At 40.4% G+C, this 22,106-nt stretch overlaps 2 protein-coding genes across 4 annotated transcripts in view; both read right to left on the minus strand.

Annotated features, from left to right (window-relative positions):
- The window catches only part of drp2 (dystrophin related protein 2), a 101,267-nt gene extending 88,654 nt beyond the window's left edge, over positions 1–12,613 (minus strand). The window contains exon 1 of one of the 3 annotated variants that reach the window (XM_088391925.1): positions 12,024–12,613. The gene's annotated coding sequence lies outside the window, so the exon portion shown is untranslated. The remainder of the gene's footprint in view (positions 1–12,023) is intronic. The other 2 variants (XM_088391846.1, XM_088392004.1) reach the window with 2 other exon arrangements.
- Positions 12,614–13,103: 490 nt separating this feature from the next.
- On the minus strand, positions 13,104–22,076 carry cenpi (centromere protein I). Its single transcript, XM_088393280.1, has 20 exons — positions 21,795–22,076; positions 20,993–21,130; positions 20,577–20,695; positions 20,307–20,414; positions 20,168–20,216; positions 20,017–20,063; positions 19,715–19,804; positions 19,293–19,424; positions 18,933–19,076; positions 17,752–17,872; positions 17,456–17,547; positions 17,228–17,345; positions 16,982–17,046; positions 16,760–16,869; positions 16,277–16,412; positions 15,786–15,910; positions 15,390–15,438; positions 14,973–15,188; positions 13,668–13,709; positions 13,104–13,589 (listed from the first exon to the last, which is right to left on the minus strand). Exons 1-20 carry the CDS (start codon positions 21,964–21,966, stop codon positions 13,461–13,463), a joined length of 2,202 nt encoding a protein of 733 aa, XP_088249406.1. The 5' UTR covers positions 21,967–22,076; the 3' UTR covers positions 13,104–13,460.
- Between the last annotated feature and the right edge of the window lie 30 nt (positions 22,077–22,106).

Here is a 22,106-nt window from a genome sequence, read left to right on the forward strand (position 1 = left end):
AAAATAACAATAAAATGGACCACCAGGCACCATCAGCATGTCCTCACATAAAAAAAGACACTTGCACCCTGCAGGGGCAACAATCCAACCGCCAGCAGCTACCAAGCTCCAACTTGCACGCAAAATGGAGACTTGTGTTTGAGCACAAACAAGAGTGCCATTCTGCCACTGAGCCATGGCTGAGTTTGATTGTCTTAGTAGATGAAGCAATGTTCTTTTGTTCATCTGTAAAAAAAAAAAATAAATAAATAAATAAATAAATAAATAAATAAATAAATAAAATTTACATCAAACAATACTACAAAAAAGATGAGGTCAAAGCTTCATTTAAGTGACCAGCCAAATATATCTTGACAGGAGAAAATTGTGCATCCAAGTGCGTTTGAACTCTGCATCCAGCCGTTTCCACGGCAACCAATGAAGCAGACCATCGGCCACAAAGACGCTTTAAGAGCTTATGCCAGACTATTTATGTTCAAAACATAGCCTCGGGCCATAAAAGAAATGATTTAAGCATTAATTAGGAGGGATTATAACCAAGTTTTATGAAAGGCATTAAAACGAGTGGAGATTTTTCATCAAAATGAGAGAATAAAAGAAAGAAGAAGAACAAGGCCTGAGGCGGGGTGCCTAATCTGAAATAGGACGTCTTATTCTTTTTGCTGGTAAAACAAGGAGATGCGAAGCGAGTGCAGCTGTTGTGCTAGCTGTAGGCTGAGTGGGGTGTGTGTGTGTGGGGGGGGGGGGGGGGGCAATCTATGACAGCATTTAATTCACTTGACGTTTGTTTATGCAAATTAATTCATGTCAAGTGGCTCTTTGAACAAAATATATTAAACAAAATCACACTAATGCCATCACAATTTAATGTCCTATGTTGCATATTTGTTAACGTGTTTGCATTATATGTTCTCCAATGGCTTTTAATTAGGTGTACATGTAGATGAATATTTGTGTCATTCAGCCCGAGGCTAACACTGCTTTTTAATGCGTATACGTTGAAATTGATTGTCAATTTACCTTCGCTGAGAAGGTCAGGCATGTCTGTTTTTTTCTTTCTCAGGGACGAGGATTACAGAAAAAACAGCCCATGTTCTGTTATTGCAAAAAAGAGTCTGTCCTAATTTGTCTGCTTCTTAATGATATACATAGACAAATGATGTCCTTGCCTGATTAGATCGTGTTAACACTTGAATAGATGCTTCCCAGTCTTTTGTAGCACCATATTAGCTTTTATAAAATGTTTGAACATTAAATATCCCAACCTTTGTATTCACTTGAATACAGGTTAAAAAGCATCTTCAAATTATTGTATCCGCTTTATTTATTACTTTATACCCAACATCCCAACTCCATTAGAATTGTTGCTTTGTAATTTTACAGAGGCCTTTTACTGTGAGCCGCAAGGCACACCGCTGAAATAATCTGCCGATATAATCAACACTGTGATTTAAAAAAAAAAAGCTTTTTTTCCATTACTAAATCTATGTGATTGCCAAATTTTTCAAGTGTAGTGTATTTTTTCTTATGATCCAGAAACGCATGTATTAGTATTAATGCTAAACTATTAGTGAGAACACAATTCATGTTGGACATGTACATAGAATACCATAATGTAAAATATTTCACTTTTTTTTGTAGATCTTATATATTTTGTTCATTTTTCCTCTGAGTTAGTAAATATCGTAGTTCCGGGTGAGACAACGAGAAATCCAAAGAACCGTACCGTGCGGGAGTTATTTTTATACTAAAAAGTCAAGTAACACAAAAAGCCGTTTTGTTTCTCTTCCATTTCCTTGCCGTCTTAATTTCCCTAAACGAAAGCAAAATGTTTGTTTATTCTTTGGCAATTCAATGCAAATGTTTGAAAACAAAAGCTAACACGATGTCGAGGCTGACAAATGACAACGTTCAGCATCGTTTTTTAGCTGAAACAGGCCTTGTGATGAAGAGCCACATTAATTTAGTCTCTCACTCTGACACACACATACACACACACACACACACGCACGCACACACATGCGCACACACACACACACACACACACGCACACTTTTGTGGCACAATGATGACTTGTGCCACTAATGGAGCGAGCCCAACTGAGTGCTACCAAATGGAAGCAGACAGAATTAATTGCGCTGAGCCGTCGACGTGCCCTTTTTCTCTTTGATAAATCTCAAAGCCGCCACAAGCCGTGCAGATGGAGAAAAGTGCAACTTTGAGAAGCGATCTGGGGGCGCATGGTGCCTGAAAAACACAAAAAAACAGGCATGCCAAAGTCTATGATTGCACCCATTTCCATAGAAAGTGAGGGAGAGACAGCGGCGCTTTACGGGCTAAGGAGTAAAAAGTGGAACGTTCCTGTGGTGCTCAATTACGCCGCCGTAGGAGGAAGTCGGCCTCATGGAAGACTAATGGAGACATCCTTAGCTTCTCATCTTCAAAGTTTACTTCAGGGTTATTATACTTTATGAAAAGTAACAATAACAAACTATAATTGTAAAAGCATTTTTGTTATCAAAATAAAATATATAAAATATAGTTGAAAAAGTGGAGAGAAACTATGATGACAGAAAAAAAATTTTTTGGTATTATTTTACATTCAAAGCTACAGAAGGAAGGTGAAACAATTGTTTGAGAATTGAAATTTTGGTTAGTGAAATTTTATTAGTGAACTTAATTTCTTTATCTGGCACTCAAATACTCCAGATTTGGAAAAAAAAGCAAAAATAATACTAAAACTAATAAAAACTAAAATATTTTTTGTTGCACCATTATTGCATATTGAAGGTTTCTCTCCCAAAAAACTAAAAATAGTTATAATAACTGAAATGATGTGGACTTATAATATGTGCAATTATTTTCAAGTTGACTCATACATTGGAGATTTAAGCATGCCGAGCGAGTGATTGCATCATGGGAAAACTGGATTTCTTTTTTTTTTTTTTTAAATCTATTAAATATGAGGGTCATGGACTCAGCACGACTCTGACAAAACAATCCCAAGTTGAGCTGTTTCCCTGGAGCGAGTCATTTTCCTGTCCAATTAAAAGTCAACCAACATCAGCTCACCGTGTACATTTGCATTTAGACAGACAAATGTGAAAGAAACAAAAAAAAAAGCAACTGCACTGATACACCTTCAAAATGGGAAATAAACAGCAACAACATTCAAGGGCGTCGAGATTGTTCATAGCTGTCACAGGATACTAGCATTATTTAAAAATAATAAAAATGCTACTCTTAGCCATATGTGTAATTGTAGTCATAGTGTAATATTGTTTTGGAAAAGGCCTGCTAAAGTGCTTCTCCGACACCTGTTGCATTTTCTAGAATATTGAAGGCACTGTTGTCATGGTAACAAGAGGTGACTGTCTGCCGTAGTTGAGCAATTTATTAACCTGTGACTGTGTCAATTGACAAGTGTGGTCAAAGTGCACATTTTTAAAAGTGGCCTTCCTTTTGTTGTGAGCAGCCTAAGGCACACCTGTGCAATAAACATATTGCACTGTGTGTGAGCAAAATGGTGGTCCCACCAGATAATGACTTGTTTTCTGACCACCCAGACCCCAGACACAGTAAAACTAGACCTTTTACAGCTTGTCTTTTATTGTGGGCAGCCTAAGCGAGAGAGAAAAAGGCCTTTTATGTCCTCGATTCTGCTTCATGTTATTGTCCTCTGTTAATAATTTGAAAATTTGTGTGAATATTGCCGCTGTGACAATTTCATTTCAATCACGGGATGAATAAAGCATCTATCAATAAAAGGTCTCCTTTAATTTACTGTTCTGAAAAGAAAAAAAGTGGAAATAAATGCAAAAATAAAAAAAAACACTGTTAAATGAGAATATGATACCGCCAATCACAAGGCACAGATAGACAAACAGCCATTCACAGCCACATTGACACCTCTGGAAAGTTTTGCATAAATGTTCTCAAAATTGGGCCGCCCAGACATTACCTATTGTAAATGGTAGATGGGCTGCTGCTAATCTACCTTCGGCACTCTAAAGTGCTTCACACTGTTACCCCCTGATGACACAGGAGCAAGTACGGTTTCCGTATATTGATGAAAGACAACGGTTAGGGGATTGATCGAACTCCCAACCGCTGAGTTGGGAGATGACCACTCCACCGCTGATCCATGCCTCAAGGTCAACAAAATAATTGGCAATAAATTTTCATGTGGAGGTATTTAAATTATTATTCCGGTGTGCTACCCACAGTTTTTTTTGCTCTGTGTGTTAAAGTAATTTGATATACCGATACAGACAGACAAAAGCTTTTTTGACAGCGATTAGGCATGAATGTCCATTACATTCTGTATATTCGCAGTCATTATAATACATTGAATAAGCAAGGAGTTTGGACTCATTGGCTTAAAGTACCAAACGCAGCCGTTTCATGTGATTGTGATATGCTTCAAATTCAGTAAAGCAAAGGCACGTTTAACAGTTGAAGAAATCTATGCTGACATTTACAGTACAGTATGTGCATAAATTTTAATAGATGTCTCTCCTTCTGGCCTTTCATTGCAGCGTCTAATGGCTTTACTACCTCGTTGGAGGCGGGAGGAAACAAAACATTGTATATTGTCTACTCTCTAAAAAAAATAAACATGGATTAGCTCATCATACGGTTCTACTTGGTAAAATTATAAATGAGGAAGTCAATCCCAGATAATTACCGTATTTTCCGCACTATAAGGCGCACCGGATTATAAGGTGCACCTTCAGTGAATGGCCCATTTTAAAACTTTGTCCATATATATGGCGCACCGGATTATAAAACGCATAGAATAAATAACGCAACGTTGCTCAAACGTTAATGAAATCACAATATAGTAACACTCGAAATAGTGAAAACAATAACAATATATCAATAACTCAATGTTGCTCAAACGTTAATATCACACAACACACAAAATAAACACGTAAAATGTACTATATAATAAATTAGTCCTCATCCACAAATCCATATCGGTCCATGTATAAGGCGTACCGGATTATAAGGCACGCTGTCAGCTTTTGAGAAAATTTTAGGTTTTTAGGTGTGCCTTATAGTGCGGAAAATACGGTAGACTGAGAAGGAACAGGAAACAGTAGTTTCACGTCGTGCTGCAATATAGTAGGTTGACAAGCTTCCTTTAGATAATTTGGCTTTGACAGCACTTGTTGGCAGCTTGGTGCCGAGGAATGACGAAGTGAGTTTAGGGGCTTCGTAAAGGCAAATGTAATCGTTTGCCAAAGATTTGTGGCATCTTTGTGCCAAAACGCCATGTAGAAATATGTTGAGGAACTTCATTGAGGCAAAAAAACGGCTTTGCTTTGGCAACTGGGTACCATATGGAACTACGCTGAAGTGAGTTGATCATTTCTTTTTGCACTTTGGCACCATCTGGTGACATTTTCATCCCAAGGAATGATGTAGGTTCGTCGAGGGGTTTGAGTTAAGCGAAATGTTGCAATTAAATGTTGCCCTTGTATCCGCTTTCAACCAGCATCACATCTGCACCAACATGCTGTCATTGTTAATGCTCCATCTAAAAGAGCCCCTTGCCGCTCATCCTCACCCCTCCCATCTGTCCCATTAAAGTCCACTTCCCACATTGTGGGGCCACGCCGGCCTTGAACACCACACCCGGAGCGAGACCCCCGCAGCCGCGCAGTAAATAACCAGCATAAACGCAAGCTACAGACACCCAGCCATTTCATGTTAATAGGAATGCGTCGCTTAGCGGATCCTAAATAATAGCTCGCAGTCCCCGTGGCCAAGGAGACCACATGCTTGAGAATTTATGGAGTTGGGAAATGGATTTTCTATCAATGTCCCCTGCCGTCCCCACCGCATTTGTCTGTTTTGGTATATCACAGCTCGGCATGGGAAGGCAGGTAAGGAGCAGAAGAAGCAAAACTACTCTTTTTCTTGTTCTTTTTTTTTTAAGTCCTGGCTCTGTACATAATCAAAAAAAAAAGCACCTTGGCACACTAAAAAATAGTGTGACAATAACTCTCTGGGTAAAGCTTATTGGGCCTCTCACGGGAAATCAACTCATAACTGTATTAACTATAAAACCGTTATCCTGCTCGTCTAAAAATAGACTTATATACATTTCAAAAATACGATTTAATTATTTCTAGTGGTGCAATGGTTATTCAACTACTAATCGATAATCAAATTATTTGGTTATTATTAAATCCATCTTTGATAAATCAATTGAATCATTTACATAGCTGTCTTAATTTAAGATTTGCCAAACGCTCAGAATATTTAGAAAATATTACCAAATTCTCTTGTCCTCCATGAAAGTGGACTGTTTATATATATATGGGTTGAATCAAAATTAAAAAAAGACTTTTACCTTGAATGGTAATTATCAATATTTTTGCCTATTTTTTACATGCTTAAGACCAAACCAGTGACTGAATTCTAATCAGTCAATAATCAATCTGTCAATTTGAAATAATGTCATTTTTAAAGGGTTAGAAATTAAAACATGTTTTATTCTATCCATCGACAAATCAACAAAGTAACCAACAGCAGAATCAATTATTAAAATAAGGTTAGTAATTAAAACATGTTTTATTCTATTCATCGACAAATCAACAAAGTAATCGACAGCGGAGTCAATAATTAAAATAAGTGTTTATTGCGGCCTGGTTATTTAATTTTTCTTTAGTCTTTTTCAAGATCAGTCGATGAGTAGTGGGGTGGCACCCTAGCGCCCTCTATTGGCCAGCTGCCCTTCATCGTCATCTGGGGTGGTCGAAAAAGTAAAGAACCTATCTAAGTAAGAATTAAAAAGCAGACACTGTGTGTAAAAAAGCAATTATGATTTTTTGGGGAGGGCCACGGTACAGTGTCACAGATGCCGAAGGGATTCAAAAGATACTGACCATTCAAATTTCTTTGAAATGGTTAGTGGTGCATGTTTTGTTTGTGGATTTAAGAAGACAAAATTTTTTTTCGTCTAGTTTGCCATTTGTATTCCCTTAGCATTTGGAATTTTGGGGGTAAATGTCAAAAAGTGTACTAGCCTGTGTGCTAGCCACTACAATTGATGAGACACATGCGAAGGTTGTCTGTGTTAAATCATTCAACAACTGAATGGTCATTTATGTGACATACTAAACTCATGATTGTGTTCATGCTAGATGTATGATGTTGGTGTTTTATGATCACCTCCATTTGAATTGCTTTGCCGCCAATGTCTGGCATCAATTTTACTCCGACTCAATTTGTTGTCAGAGCTGTCGACAATCGAACGATTCGCAAACAATAAAATATGGCTATGGCTGCTGTTTTTGTTTATAGTTTGTGATTGTGATATTTTGGGGCTCGTAGTTGAACGCTTTTTTTCCCACCTGGCATGCTGTTCTCTTGTAAGGCCATGTTAAGTCTTTGCAAATTAAAGCTAACAATTTGGCCATACTCCACATTGTCTGCGCCAGTCTCTGCTGGGATTTTGCACTATACAAAAACAAGCTGCTTGACTGCAACACGTTGGATAATGAATAAGCTCTGCCTTTTTTTTTTTTTTTAACTGCTACTACTGACTCTCATTTGCTTCATTATGCGCTATCTCCACGCCATCAAACATCTCGTTACGCGCCGTGACAGTCCAGTCGAGCACGGGGGCCTCTCGCCGTGCGGCGGCAGGCACAAGGGAGAATGATAATCACCCCAAATTACCGTCGTGTTGACTTAATGCGGGGCTACACTGGCATGTTTGCAGATGAAGAGATGAACACCATGCAGAACAAGAAGCAGCAACTGATGACGCAAAATAAATGTGTTCTTTAAGCCTTTGTCAAACAACACAAAATGTTTCCTTGATACAGTCGAAACACTTGCTTGGCTAAAATGATTATTTAAAAGAAGGCATAATACATCGAGATGTTTGAGTTGCTTCCAGATACGAGTGACCCCTTCTTTGCGTGTGTCAGTGGCCAAGGCGAGCATACCAAAAGGTGCAAACTAGCACAATCTCAACTGAACTGAAGTAAAAAAAAATGTAAAAATCATAATTCTTCACATTTGTGTCATTGTGTATGGTTTTATAAACTACAATGTTACAAAGTGCTATTTCTCTTGATAAAAAAACACATTGCACTATTTTTAGTGGGGATTTTTGGGGGCGAGGCTTGAGTCAATTAAAGGCATTGTCGCTCATTCCAATGCGCAAAGCTTTGAGATGCGTGTTGTGTTTTGTTGTTTCATTGCGTGGAAATATTGCCGACAAAATAAGATACCTTTTCTTCATTCCATTTGCACACCTTTAGTTCAACAATAACAAATTGTGTAATGAACATTACATTATATTTTGGGGCCATTTGCCACTCTCTGGCCACCCCACATATAGAGGATTTTTTTTTTCCCCGTACTGTGACTTCCCCTTCATATTCACATGCTCCCTGTATTCTTAAATTTGTTGATATTCCGCCACAGTTCATTTGTATTAACTATATATTGAAAAAACAGTTGTCCACATGTCGAAAGTCCACATCAGTCTGTTCTGTCTCCAATTAAAATTGCTTGCCTTCTTGCTTTGACAAATCACAGCAATCCCTTTATTTACCTTTTGCAGTCCTGCATTCCTAATTGAAATCACCTGCATATAGAAAAAGACGTAGTCTATCTTCTGCATATCAAGCAGACATATTTATCACTGAGTGATAAAAACAAACAACAACACGTTGGTGGTAAGAAGCCACTTCCAAAAGGGAAGCAAATGAGCTCTATTATGCCGCTACGCCGTTGAGGCTCCGCTGGGAATGCTGTACATTACTTGTAATTAGAATAAAATACACTTTAAACAAGTGTCATGCCCAAATTAAACCTTGTAAATCCAGATAGTTTTCTCCCACTAGAGGCCAAATATAGAAGGTGGCATCGGTCAGGTCAAAAATTGGCACATGTAATTAAATCGCAGAAGTCCTGTTTTTTGTACTTCTCAAAGTCAAAATGATTGGTGGGAACAAAACTTGATAAAAGACGGTGCTCGTTATGTAAAAGGAAACCATTGATGCGTATTTGTTCTTACAATTCAAGAAGCGACTCCAGAGAAGAGCACATTTTCACAGTTTGGCATTCACAAATTAGCTTGTTTACTCATCGTGCTTAGAATCTATCTCAAGTCAAGTCAAATTTACTTATATATCTCTTAATCACAAACAGGTCTCAAAGGGCTTCACATGGCCACAGTTGACGATTATCCTCGAGATCTCCCGTTATTCGTGGAAAAACCCGCCTAAGCTGATTTTGTGTTCAGGCCAAACCCATGTCTGATATAAAAAATTGCTTTGGCGCCATCTGGAAGCATCTTCTTGCCTAGCAACGATGTAGCGTAGAGAGGAGGCCCAGTAGGAATACAAGCCGTCACTATAGCAGGGGGATGGATGTTAATTCATAACGCGCCACTAAGTAACACATGACCCCGGGCAGACTTAAACACAGGATGACATTTTCAGCTCACTCTCTTGAATTAAGAAAGAAAGACAGAAACTAAAAAAAGATGGAAAGAAAACATAAAAGTGGCCCCGTGACTACGTAGTGCGGTAAATGCTGTGACTGAGGCAAATCCTAGAAAAGACATTTAAAGGAGTCATCAGAATAGAAGACTCCATACCTATGCACTTTTTTTTAATTAACATTCATGCATTATTCACGAACAAATTAGAAAAGTACGGGCTAAAATATCTCTGTGAAAATGGAACTCAGTGGAGTGCGACCCTCCACTCAGGCAAAGTAACCCTCGAGTCCGATCAAATATTACATACTCAACCTTCTACATATGGTTGAATTTCCTCCTTCAGTGTGTGTATTATTCACTAAAAACTTCAAACAGGAAACGCAATGGAAGGAGAACGAGAGGGGAACCTATTGTGTATCTCGCAAATGCTTCTTTTCTTCAGTAAGTCACTTTAGGGTGCCTCGTTGTTTGCCATGAGTGCACGCAGAGAGATGTGAAGAAGTGAGATGGGAGGATCGCAATTTGACAGGCAGTATGTGGACAGAGCTTCAAGCTTTCGTGGCCACTTCAGCTTAGAGCGCCTCGTTATCAGCTGTGAGAGCGCGCACCCATTTTTCCAAGTCTTAGCTTGCGTATTTAATTGGATATTTTTTTTCTGGGTTCTTAGCTTCGACATTTACTTTTACTTTTCAGGGACTTAAAGAAATCTAATTTGATATTTTTGGGCAATGATCTATGGCTCAATCAATAAAAGTCGGGAAATAGTGGCAGAGTGTTTACAAACACTTCAGTAAGTGTATGCTGTGCAAGGCTATTCTGCCCTGTTCTTCTAAAATAAGACTAAAAAGAGGACCATGACAATGGAGCAGTGCTAATCCTTTTAGCGTCATTTGCAATTACACTTCACAAGTGTTTTCCGTCACAAGTGCCTCCTAAAGAACAGTAACACTCGAAAATGGAAATGTAGTCCTGTGAGCGATATTAAATGACATCAGGAAATGATCTCCAGAGGAAATCGCTGGACATTATTTCAAATGATGACGACAAGGACAACGCGCATTACCAGCATGGAGAGATTGTTTGGTTTCTTTTATCCTTCTTGGAGTATTTAGAGGTTTTGAGAGGGAAGATGAAAGAACACCAACGAGGAGGAGTGGGAGGATGCGTCTGATCCTCAGCGCAGATATGATTACACTTTAACGACTTCTCATATTGGGACAAACCTTCACAGCGGCACCAGCAGACGTACAGAAATGAAGCTGAACATTAACTACATTAAAGTCGAAATTGTCATTTTTTTTCTCAATCTTGTAACACTGCAAAAGACCATGAGGGGTGTGTTGACTTATGTGAGCTACTGTGTGGCTTTTAAAACACCACAATCAACCGTGTCGGTAAAACAGTGGTGAGTAACCTCCGGCCTGGGAGAGCATGCCAAGCAGTTCCCAAACCCAATGAAACCTCAAAGGAACGGCTCCAAAAAGCTAAAACTGCTTTCTAGCCAGCCATTGTGTCCCTTATAGGAAGTAAAATTCCCCCTTATACCAGACGGTCACATGGTCACGTTTTAACGAGAAAGTAAGGGGAATTGTTGGAATAAACTACTGTATTTTCCGCACTATAAGGTGCACCTAAAAACCTCCAATTTTCTCAAAAGCCGACAGTGGACCTTATAATCCGGTGCGCTTTATATATGGACCAACATGGATTCGTGGATGAGTACTCACTTATTAAAGTAAGCTTTACGTGTTTATTTTGTGTGTTGTGTGATATTAACGTTTGAGCAACGTTGAGTTATTGATATATTGTTATTGTTTTCACTATTTTGAGTGTTACTATATTGTGATTGCATTAACGTTTGAGCAAAATGGGCCATTCATTGAAGGAGCGCCTTATAATCAGGTGCGCCTTATAGTGCGGAAAATACGGTACAATGGCATTCAGAGGAGCATTGACGTCTTCACAATCTTAATTTGGATTAGCACTACTGACACCCTCACAGACACCCACCTACTGCATATGTCTGTCTTGAGTCATCATTACCTTTCATGTGTTTAGTCACTGAGAAATGAAGCAGATGTACCCAAAACCTCAAAAGCCAAATTAACCATGGTTCATTTTGTTATTACTGTGAGAATGTTTGTCTTTTGTGAAAGTGTGTCGCCTGAACAGGACAGACAGTCAAATAGTGAGAACATGTAAGAATGCACTGACTTAACGACTTGCCTTGGTCAAGATTTCAAGTCATAAATCAAGGTACCAGTCCCTGCGTATTCTGTGTAAACCCTAAAATTCGTTTAGTGGCCCGTGCATTTCTTTTTTCATTGCTTGTTAAAATGTGATACATGCTTTCTATTGGAGCCCTGACAGAGTTTTGGGTGCACCATTCAAGCTCATATTTGCTTGCAAACTAACAAGGTTCACCAGGAAAGACCCAACAAACTGGCGCACACTTCGTGCGCATCGTTACGCCCAAATCTTTGCATCTATGATCAAAAAAATGTCAAAATGCAATAACAAGATTAAGAAAAGAGGAGTCTTAAAAACTCACTTCTAGAGGAAAAGACAGCAGCCAGTCGTACCTTTTGGCTCCGGTCTGAAAGATTGTGGCTCAGGTGTTAAAGGTAAAGCTCCCACGGCGGGGTTGGCTCCCAAGCGGCTGCAGCTGCGGTGAGAAATCCGGCGGGGGTGGAGGTGGACCCGGGAAGAACACCGGAGGAAAGCGCGGAGGAGCAGCTGTGGCGGCGACGATGGAGAGCGTGACATCAGGGAGCAGTTCGATCACCGAGGAGCTTCATCCGCCCGGTAAGTGTGAGAGCAAAGGGATGTCCGCCCTCCCTTCCCTTTCCGCAGGTCAGAGGCAAGACGAGGGGGAAGAAGAACGCGAGTGGCCGGGCACGGTGCGTCACGAGCGGGATAGAGCGAGGCGGTATGTTTCGCTCCCGTCTTCACTGCAAGTGTGTGCGCGCCTTGCCTGCCGGGAGATTTACAACTTCCAAGTACCTCCCACACTTGGATCCTGACACGGATTCACTCATCCGTGGATGGTGGGGGGGGTATGAGAAAGAAAACCTGGAAAAAGCCACGAGTGCACGCTATCAACAGCACTGAATTAGTGGTGAATATTTTTCTTTTTTTGTAGATTTATTTTTCATTGTACTGTTGTATTTGTTAAGTATGCATGGTATGAAATAATTTACTTGATAGGTGCAATAAATTAGCTAAGCAAGATTTCATTATTGTCAGTGCTTTGTTTGACATTACATTTTCAGTTCAGCTATTCACTTTTTTTTCTTCAATACTTTGGGGAGGAGAAATCCCCATTTTCATTGAAAACATATATTTTCTTTTATTCAAGATTTTTTTTGGGTGGGGACGTTCCATAGCGTCAATTATTTGTGGATTATTATTATTATTCGCGGCCGACCGGGTCCTTATCCCGTCAATAATAGGGTTTCACGATACTGTATTTTGTACTCTTTTGTATTTGGAGTCCATTTTCTTTTCATTAAAATTTTAATAAAAATACAACGTGTTTAAGGATTTTGATTACTTGCACATAATACTAGCTAAACCATTGCTTGTTAAATTCACAATAAAGTAAAAAAAAAAAAGACAAGATACTTGAAAGTCAAATTTAAAAATTGAGCGCAACCAGTTGTACCTGTGTGTATTTTGTTGCGCCAGCTTGATTTTATTTATATGGAAAGTAAAAATTCCTTATTTTTAACAGACAAATTAAATGCAAAAGAGGCAGAATCTCACACTGTACACTGAGAAGCTGTTTTGTGTTGCAAATAAACCCAAAACGATTTCTTGCATCCATCAGTCAACTGTCACGGAACAGACCGTGATGTCACTAAAACTTGACCATTGATACAAATAATTTATCTACATAAAAAGGTACTTGCAACCAAGCAAGCGCGCTTAAAAAAGAAGTGGATGAGCAAAAGTATGTACAAGTCCTTCAAGGTCCATTTTTTTTTTGCTAGAGCTGGGGGTCTTTGTTTCCCGCCAACCTTTGTCGCCCGTTGGTGTTGGTGTGGCAAAAGAGTTTCAGGCCGTCGTAGCCCTGCGAGTACAGATACTGCAGGTACCAGTTCCACGGCTTGACATGCTGCAAAACACAGGCAACCTCTATCATCCCTTGCCATGACCACATATACAGCAGCAAACCATTGGCGAGGCCACGTACCATTATAGAGCTTAGATCCAACTCTTTTCTTTCAGGCCAACACTGATGATGAAGAGAGAAAGATTATTAATACCTCATGTGGCAGAAATCCCTCAATCCTAACTAGCACAATTCCGTCAATTTTGATAGCACACAGTTGTCAGCTAGTGCAGTTTCGTTCAACTAGCAAGTGTGTCCTCGGTGTTCTACTAGCAGGCAAAAGTGTTCTACAGTCGTGGGAAGTAGTTGTGAAAAAACATCACTTGTAAGACAGTATTTTTAATCATGCACGGGGGGGGGGGGGGGGGACCCAGCTCAACAGCTCACAGCTGGATGTCAGCACTGGGACAGAATCAAAAAGGGCGTGTGTGTATTATCAAACGTGATAAAGTTATTAATAATACAAAGTTCACTTAGGTATTAATATATGTTGTATGAAAGATACATGAATACCACATTCTTCTTTCATTGAGCAAAGTGTGGCACTAGTTTGGGGGGATGAAGTAGTGGAAGACGAAAAGGAGACTAGGTCATTTGAATTTTGAAAGGCAAGAACATACACTGCTATTGTGACAGATCTCGATTAAGTTTCGTTCAGTTTTGCTGTGACAACTTGCGACTTGCTTGGCTTGAAAATTATACCTGGCCTTTTGTGGCTTCATTCTGACTCTCCAACTTACTCTTCGTACCCGTGATTTTTGTTGTGTGGTTTGCCCACTTGGTGGAAATGCATGACCCGCATCATGTTGTGCCTGTGCATATTTCAGCAATGTTTGAATTCCCAGCTCAAATTTGAATTAAGCGTAGGTCATTTGAACTGTTACTCAAGTAGTGTCTGGGGTGAACATTTATTGAATGCTTTAATTTGTGATACATATGTATTGTGTGTGTGTGAGTGTGTGAAAAGTTTTACCACAGGTTTCGCTTATTTCATCCACAGATACTGCATATACTATATTTTTACGACTTGGTTGCGGCTGGCTGTCTCTCGCTCACTTAAAACCAGGAAATAGTTCAGTGCAGTGACGTTCCTTGCCGTATCACTTAAAGAAAGGCCTTAATCTATCGACATAGTAGGTGTCGTGGCCGTTCTTGGCCTACGGTGTAGAACTAGGGTGCAAGAGGTTCCACTGGAACCACAAAGCCTCAAAAACTTGTGACGGAAACACAAGCTTACAAAAAACAAACAATTTGAACATTGCCACTTATGCATGAAAATGTGACCTGCATTCTGGGCATAGACGGGTGCTAGTTCAGCTTTATGAGGCCTCTTGAATCTAAAATGCCTTGTCAAACCTTGAAAGCGATGTGGAGGCGGAGACTTACCTTGAGGTGGAAGGTGATGGCGTGACCCATGAAGGCCGGGTGGTGAACAAAGTTGAAGCTGGCGGAGCACTGGGGTACTTTGCTCCTCTGTAACAGCCCCTCGTCTACCCGCACATTGGCACCTGACTGGAATGTTTTGCCGTTCCACAGGAAGTTGACCATGTCAACTACGTAGTGGTTGAAATCGCTGAGGGTCTGGGATCTGATGTGAAAAGCCTGTTGGAGGAGGAGGCCATTGATTAACCACGACTGTTTGTTGTGTCGATTTATTCTCACACGCGAATGAAGTCAGTTGTCCATTGAAGAAGTGTTGATTTTTTTCAGAGGAGAAATAAGGCTGACTGATAAGTACTTTTATACTTCAAAGCCTTCATTTGCGCTGGAATGTAAATTGGCAACTTAATGTAGTTGGTGTACCTCTGTGACTTTCGACTGTTCTTTGGCAAATGTCAGGTTCACCTTGTACCTGAAAAAAAAAAAAAAAAGTTAATGGCAAATGTCATAAAAGCCAATTTGTTTCCAGCACTGTGACGACAATGCCGAGGAATTAATTGTACTTTCTGTTGCCCTGACATTCTCCCGTTTTGCTTTGGAAGAAAAAAAATTACAGAACCTTGTGGAGAAGTTAATGAGCAAGTCCTGTAAACTGTTCAAGCTTTCAAAAATTGAACACATCAAGATCAAACGGGAGAGGGTGCTTGGGTTTTTCACTTTTGGCTCATTATGATAAATGATACATTAGCACATAAGTGCAAAGATAAACCATCTGGTAACATGGCGCTGCGTTACATTAAGGCCGGTGAGAGCTGGCACCTGTGCATGACGTAGGCCAGCCGGTCCACACTGACGGGGTCAGTGGCGAGCAGCGCCGGATAGAAAACGCCAGGCGGTGGTATCACAATCAGCGGGAAACCGTACTTCAAAAACATGTCGCACACCTGCAGAATGGTCATGAAATACAGCACATTAATTAATGTACAGTCATACCTTTTGACTTTAGAATGTTTAGACAGCCAACAGCGCTCCTGATTTCACTCACTAGGCCACGTCCCTTCACAACACACATTAAGACAATGGAGTGTGTGTGCGTGGCTTATTCACCCTTCATAAAAACTGGTTTACTTCTCTACATTTTCTTGTGAGTCAAGGTACTGCAGTACAGTACATGACTTTGTTGAGCACTCGATGGTGTCTTTACATTCATTGCTTGAGTCTGTCATTCACAACTACTTGATAAGATGGAGGACAATGTGTGTTTTAGAGCTGCATATCAAAACACAATCGGATCAATGAGCTCGCGTTACCGTCTCGTAAAAGTCCAGGATGAAGTTGAGCAGGAGGGAGTGGCAGCTCTCCAGCTGCAACCCCACAGAGGCCAAATGACCCACGAATTGCACCAGCAGCAACACAGAGTCCTTAAAGCCTGACAGAGTCATGTGTCTGGAAAGAAAATGGAAAATAGTTAGACAGCAGTAGTAACACTGTCGGCCAGCAGAGTGCAAAAATCAAGAAACTCATCATCAAATCTCCAGTTTAATGGTTCTGGGGTAAAAAAGTTCACTAAAACTAGCTGCAGTCCCATTTCGTACTGAGGCTGTCCCCCCTTAAGCCAAGCAACGAGTGACCAACAAATTTTGCTGACGTGGACAGGATTATAGATGGCACTGAATATTGGATTTCCTCACACAAGACTAATAGTTTTTAGTGGCTGTGTCCATCACAAGGTGACAGCCTTTCATTTATTCCCGTTGTGGGTTATATGCGTCAGCTCCCTTGCTGAGACTTACACTGAGGTGTGACTGCTGATGCTGATGTCCAAGTCGTCTTCCAGAGCGAACACCGAGTGCCAGGTCAGCCAATTCCGCAGCATGCTGTTTAGACATTCCAACAGCCCACACTGAGGACACACGCACACACACAAACATCAGTCAAAACTAGCGCCATTAAATCACATAGGAAAGTGGTTCCTTGTTGTAATAGCTTCAAATAAACCGGAGCAGAACAGGTACCTTGAAAAATGGTGAGGACGTAAAGTAGAGCTGCTTGAGGGGCTCCAAAAGAAGCCGTTCCATTTCTGAGGAGGGGGATAAGTAAGTCCTTTTATTTACTATATAGTGCTTCTCACAGAGAGGACTCACAAAGTACTTCATAGGGTCAACTCTTAAACACAAACATTATACAATTATCGCAAGAAAAACAAAAGGACCTAAAATGTTAACAAATTAAACAGTGGCAAACATTTAAAATGAACCTACTGTAGCTAGGGACCACGGGAATGTTGCTCAGCAGGCTGAGGATCTGCGGACGCATGAGGCATCCGTCCCAGACAGTGAGGAATTTGTAGAGAAACCCTTCGGAACTACAAAATCCCTCCTGGTAAAGATGTTGAGACACAACAGAAAAGAAAAAAAAAAGGTCAAAAGAAACATTCAAAATGTTTAATAAGGCAAAAGGGTACGAAGGTACGAAGAACAGAGGCTCACCTGGAGAAATTGCTGTGCCGACAGTAGCTTGTTAAGAAACTGCAGAGCTTCATCAGAATTATCCATAGAGTCTCCGTCCCGACAAAAGAATTCTGAAAGAAGATTCAAAGGTAGAAAATTAAAAAAGACACAGCATTTCAGATTCCCTGCGTATTTGTTTCCTGAGCTTGGCATCTAACCACTTGTAAAGCTCATGCTGAAAGAACGCCACGAGAGCCACGCATCAGCTACCGGTTATCTTAAATTTGGGCACAACTTCTTGACAGGGACTAGCATCGCGGTCACCTCTGCCTTACCTTCTTGGAGCGCATAGCCAAGCCAGAAATTGAGGCGGAGGAGGGCCGACTCCTCCTGCACACAGTCCAGGTAATGCAGAGCCACGCTGGTGGACAGCAAAGAGCCCATCTGAGTTGGCAGCTGGTGTGGGAGTAAAAAAGGAGCCAAACATAAGCAAGATATGTGTGACAAGTCATGACCTTGGGACAAAACATAAAAAAAATCATACGCAGAAAGGCAATGACAAATATGCAACTATATGCATGAAGTTAAATATTGCACCACAAACCCTCAAGGGCAACCTCCATTAGTCACCTCTAATTTGCATCAAGCCAGACTGATTCAAGATTAAAATCACCCGGGAGATCACCTTTTTATTTATTTTTTTAAATACTGTTCACAGAGCAGCAGTCTGTTAATTCAATAATCCACCAGCAGCTCGTAATCCTAATAACTCACTGTGAGAATTTATACAGTCTCTGATAATGTGTGAACAGCTGCTTCCTTCTCCTTCATTGCGGGCACTTTGTTAGAGTAATAAGCAAATGACAAAAAAAAAAATGTGTGTGTGTGTGTGTGTGGGGGGGGGGGGGGTTGAATGGAGGAGCTCAGCTCTCCTAGCAAATGGTTAAAAGCATAATGGGGGGGATTCACAAGTGCTATTTTGTGAGGAGTTTGAAGAGAACTTGACTAATTCATTACGGCCAACACACGCCGGTCCTTATGACCAGTCCTGACAACTAAATGGGTGAAATTAGATTTCATGATGCAGAATGTGCGATCCTCAAAGGACGTTTTTCAGCCTTTACTATTCTTTTTATTTTGGCCTGCTGTTGTTTTTCTCAACTTTTATTTGTCAAATAAATCACTAAGCAGAACACATCTATTAAAAAACAGTCATGAAACTAGTTTATAACTCAGTATAGCAAAGAAATTGCAAGTCTGTTGAGGAGTGGCGGTGGGCAGAATACAAAAACAGGGATACAGCACCAATGTGTGGATAAAAGCAAGCACTACACGACAATGGGACTCAATTGTAAAACCAAGCTCACCCCCCCTACACACACACACACACACACACACACACGCAACTTATTCACTAAAGGCTGACATGTTCGCTGCACTTTCTTTGAACTATATTTTGTTTTGATGTTAGTGCAGTACATGATGTATTTCACTAAGCATGCATCTCATTGCCTACCTCAATGCGGTGTATGTTCTCCAAAAGCGCCGCAAAAGAACGAAGCTGCGTTAGTGGGACCAATTTTCGGCTTTGGGGGAACTCAGTCCGAGACTCATTATTAAACGCACAACTCAGAGGTGGCACTTCCAAATGGTGATGTTTCTGAAAGAACAGCACAATGGGGAGATGAAGATTAAACATTCATGGGTAAGGATTTCAGCAAACCCTTTCTTCTTCTTGCGTTAAATAAATAATTACGTTGGTGTGTATGAAACATATCTTTAGAAGGTGGCTTCACATCCAAGGCGACGCAGACTCAAAAGTAGCAGCAAGGATTACAACCAAAGTGTTACAAAGTTGAGGTTTCAACCACCTTACCCTTTTCCTCAGTTTGCTCTGATCTTTAATTGTGAGAGTCACGCCAAGATTGGGAGAAATCAACACACTGTTCTTCTTCTGGACGAAAGCTAGTGCCGATTTCCAGGCCGAGTTGTGATTCCTGAATCCAAACTGTGGAAAAAAAATTCCAAATTTGTTATTGGTTGTAGATGGCAGCGGTGTCAAACTGACATTTTTCGAGCTTACTTAGCTAGAGGACAGTGTCACTGGAATGTTGTTAGCATTGGCACATTTTTGATATGATTGTTGAAATGAATTTTACACCTAATAAATTAGCCAGTAATTTTAATCCAAGACAATCATACATCTTTATTTATAGAGCGCTTTCAAAACAGCCTTCGCTGTAACAAAGCGCTTTACAGAACATAACAATATAGCAGAACACAATGAGTATAACATACCTTAATTTTGGACGGAATAGACAGTGCCACCAGCTCGGGGCAAAACACTTTATATAGGGACAGCAGGTGAAGAAGGAAGGGTTGTTTTCCCTGAGAGAAATGACACACACCCATTGTTAGTACTCAATTTGTCTCCGTTTGTGGGGTTTCCATGCATTTCTCCTCAACAATTCTTTCTGTTTCTTTTGAGAAAATTGTAATAACAAAAATAATATAAAAAATAATAATTTATAAATAAAATTAATAATAATAATTAATCATTTCAGATGGTTCCGGTGGACTAAAACAGCAGCCGCACTTACCAGTTTGGTTTGCAAATTCAGCAGCTTTCGGACTCGAAACACTCGCACTGCAAACAAATTCATGGATCAAAAGAAACTGTCAATGAAGGTCGACAAAAAAATATGAGAAAGATATGGGGAAAATGAGCATCAAATGTCAGCTTTGACTAACCGCTTTCCTTTGTGGTTAGAAGGTACAGCAGGTGGCAGATGAAGGGGCACTGAAACAACATTTGAATACAAAGTGACTCAGCGCTGGTGTGTCTTCCAAATCGCACTCGGGGTACTCAGACGAGTCGTGGGATACATACCAGGTTTTCGTCCGTCACAAAGCTGAAAATAAAGCCATAGATGGCTCTCAGTTGATCCTTTGCATCAATCTGGTCAAACATGGTCAACACCCACTTGATGAAAAGAACCTATAAACGGTATGGGAGTGTCAAATAGCAACCGTAAACATTAATACTACCGTACATGTGGAAGTTCAATCTGAGGACGACAGACGTTTGACTTGATCTGAGGTTTGAATTACATTACTGAAGGACAAAAATATAGCTTTTCTTTGCAACTACATTACTCACTTGTGTATTTACAGGTATTTTGGAGACACCCAGCCAAACTATGGCTCGAACAACAGCCTCGTGGGGAACCACTGTAGCGGGGATCAGACACTTCAGCACACGGGGACACAAACTCGCTCCTACACGCAATAAAAATTGGGGGAGGCAAATATTCAATCAGACAGTGTAAAAATAACACAGGCATCACATGGGGTGAAAAGGACTGATCTTAAAACAAGTTATTTCGGACATAAAGACTTTTGGTTTACAATCATTGCTCGTCACGAGTGCCATTTGTAGACTCCACAGAGCACCACCAATCACAATGTCCATTTTACAACAGACGTATTCATCATGCAATAGAGTCATTAATAACCTATTATCTATCTACTGTTCCATCCAACCATACATACTGACTGATACAGCCATCATCTTACCCATGCGAAGGCTCATTGCAAACTCCAGCATCACAGAGATGGCATTCGGTGGAAGTCCTGTAGCGTAAGCCACCTTCTCCACCACCACCAGGTTCCCCTCCAAGGCATCATTGCCAATCATGGGAGTGCCTGCCTTAACTTGATGAGAGACATCACCAGCAAAAAATGTAAATGTAACATCAACAGAACAACAAAAAGTAACAGGACACCTCGGCGTCACGCCTAAATGAAAATGGAGCTTTGCATTGATAGAGGAAGACTTCCTACGAGTTTTGAGCGTGTCTGAGGGGAAATTTAAACCACATTTGGGACATCACTGATCATTAACATCAGATGTCTGTCATCTTCAACCCACATGTGTTGGGTGGGATTAAGGTGAGGGTTCTGTGCCAGTTCTTCCTAGGTCAAATAGCTTTGGCCTTTTTCTGTAGACAAAATACACTGCCTTTTTAGCTATTAATCGTTATGTTATCGTTAAGTTGTCGTAAATGGTCCATTAAAAAAGTAGACTGGAGCAATTTGAATTATATTATTGTTTGTGATGTTACACGTTATCTTCGCTACTTTCGGTTCTAGATATAGAATAATAATGACAGTATAACAAAAATCAAACCTATTTTCTACAATGAACTTCAACATTGAGTGACGTCACACGACACGGCCGAACTCTCGTGTACACAATACAGGATGCTGTTTATAAAGCCATAGGCAGTAAATATGTGCCACTAACTTAATAATCGTTGATACACAGTCTAATATTTACGGCTATTTATAAGTTTGAGTAGGGGGGCGGTGGTCCTACCGTTAGAGAAATAGTTCATGGCCAGTACAATTGGGTCGTCCGCCTCATTTTTCCGTCTCTCTTTTTCGGCGACTCTCTGACTTCTGTTAAGACTCCGGTTGGACACAGACTGGTCGTTTGATAATGACTGGTTCGAATCCGAAGACTCCGACAAATGTTGTGTCGCTTCCATGTCTACATTGCTAAAAACTAAATGACATCTAAGCCTTTCTTGCGTTCCGCCATTCAAAATGTAAAATCTTCGCGCGACCGTTTGTTCTGCGCGTGCGCAGTAGGGTACCTTTGCCGAGTTGCATTGTGGGAAATGAAGTA

This window comes from Syngnathus floridae, chromosome 1, assembly GCF_059516105.1.
Source record: "Syngnathus floridae isolate MCC-2025c chromosome 1, RoL_Sflo_1.0, whole genome shotgun sequence".
Classification (NCBI taxonomy): domain Eukaryota; kingdom Metazoa; phylum Chordata; class Actinopteri; order Syngnathiformes; family Syngnathidae; genus Syngnathus; species Syngnathus floridae.

Excerpts from the sequence above, each read along its gene's own strand:
- cenpi (XM_088393280.1), bottom strand. The coding sequence starts at position 21,966 with ATGGAAGCGACACAACATTTGTCGGAGTCTTCGGATTCGAACCAGTCA. Across the intron at positions 19,805-20,016 it reads TGAATTTGCAAACCAAACTG|GGAAAACAACCCTTCCTTCT; the intron begins GTAAGTGCGGCT and ends CATTTCTCTCAG. Across the intron at positions 19,425-19,714 it reads CTATTCCGTCCAAAATTAAG|TTTGGATTCAGGAATCACAA; the intron begins GTATGTTATACT and ends TTTTTTCCACAG.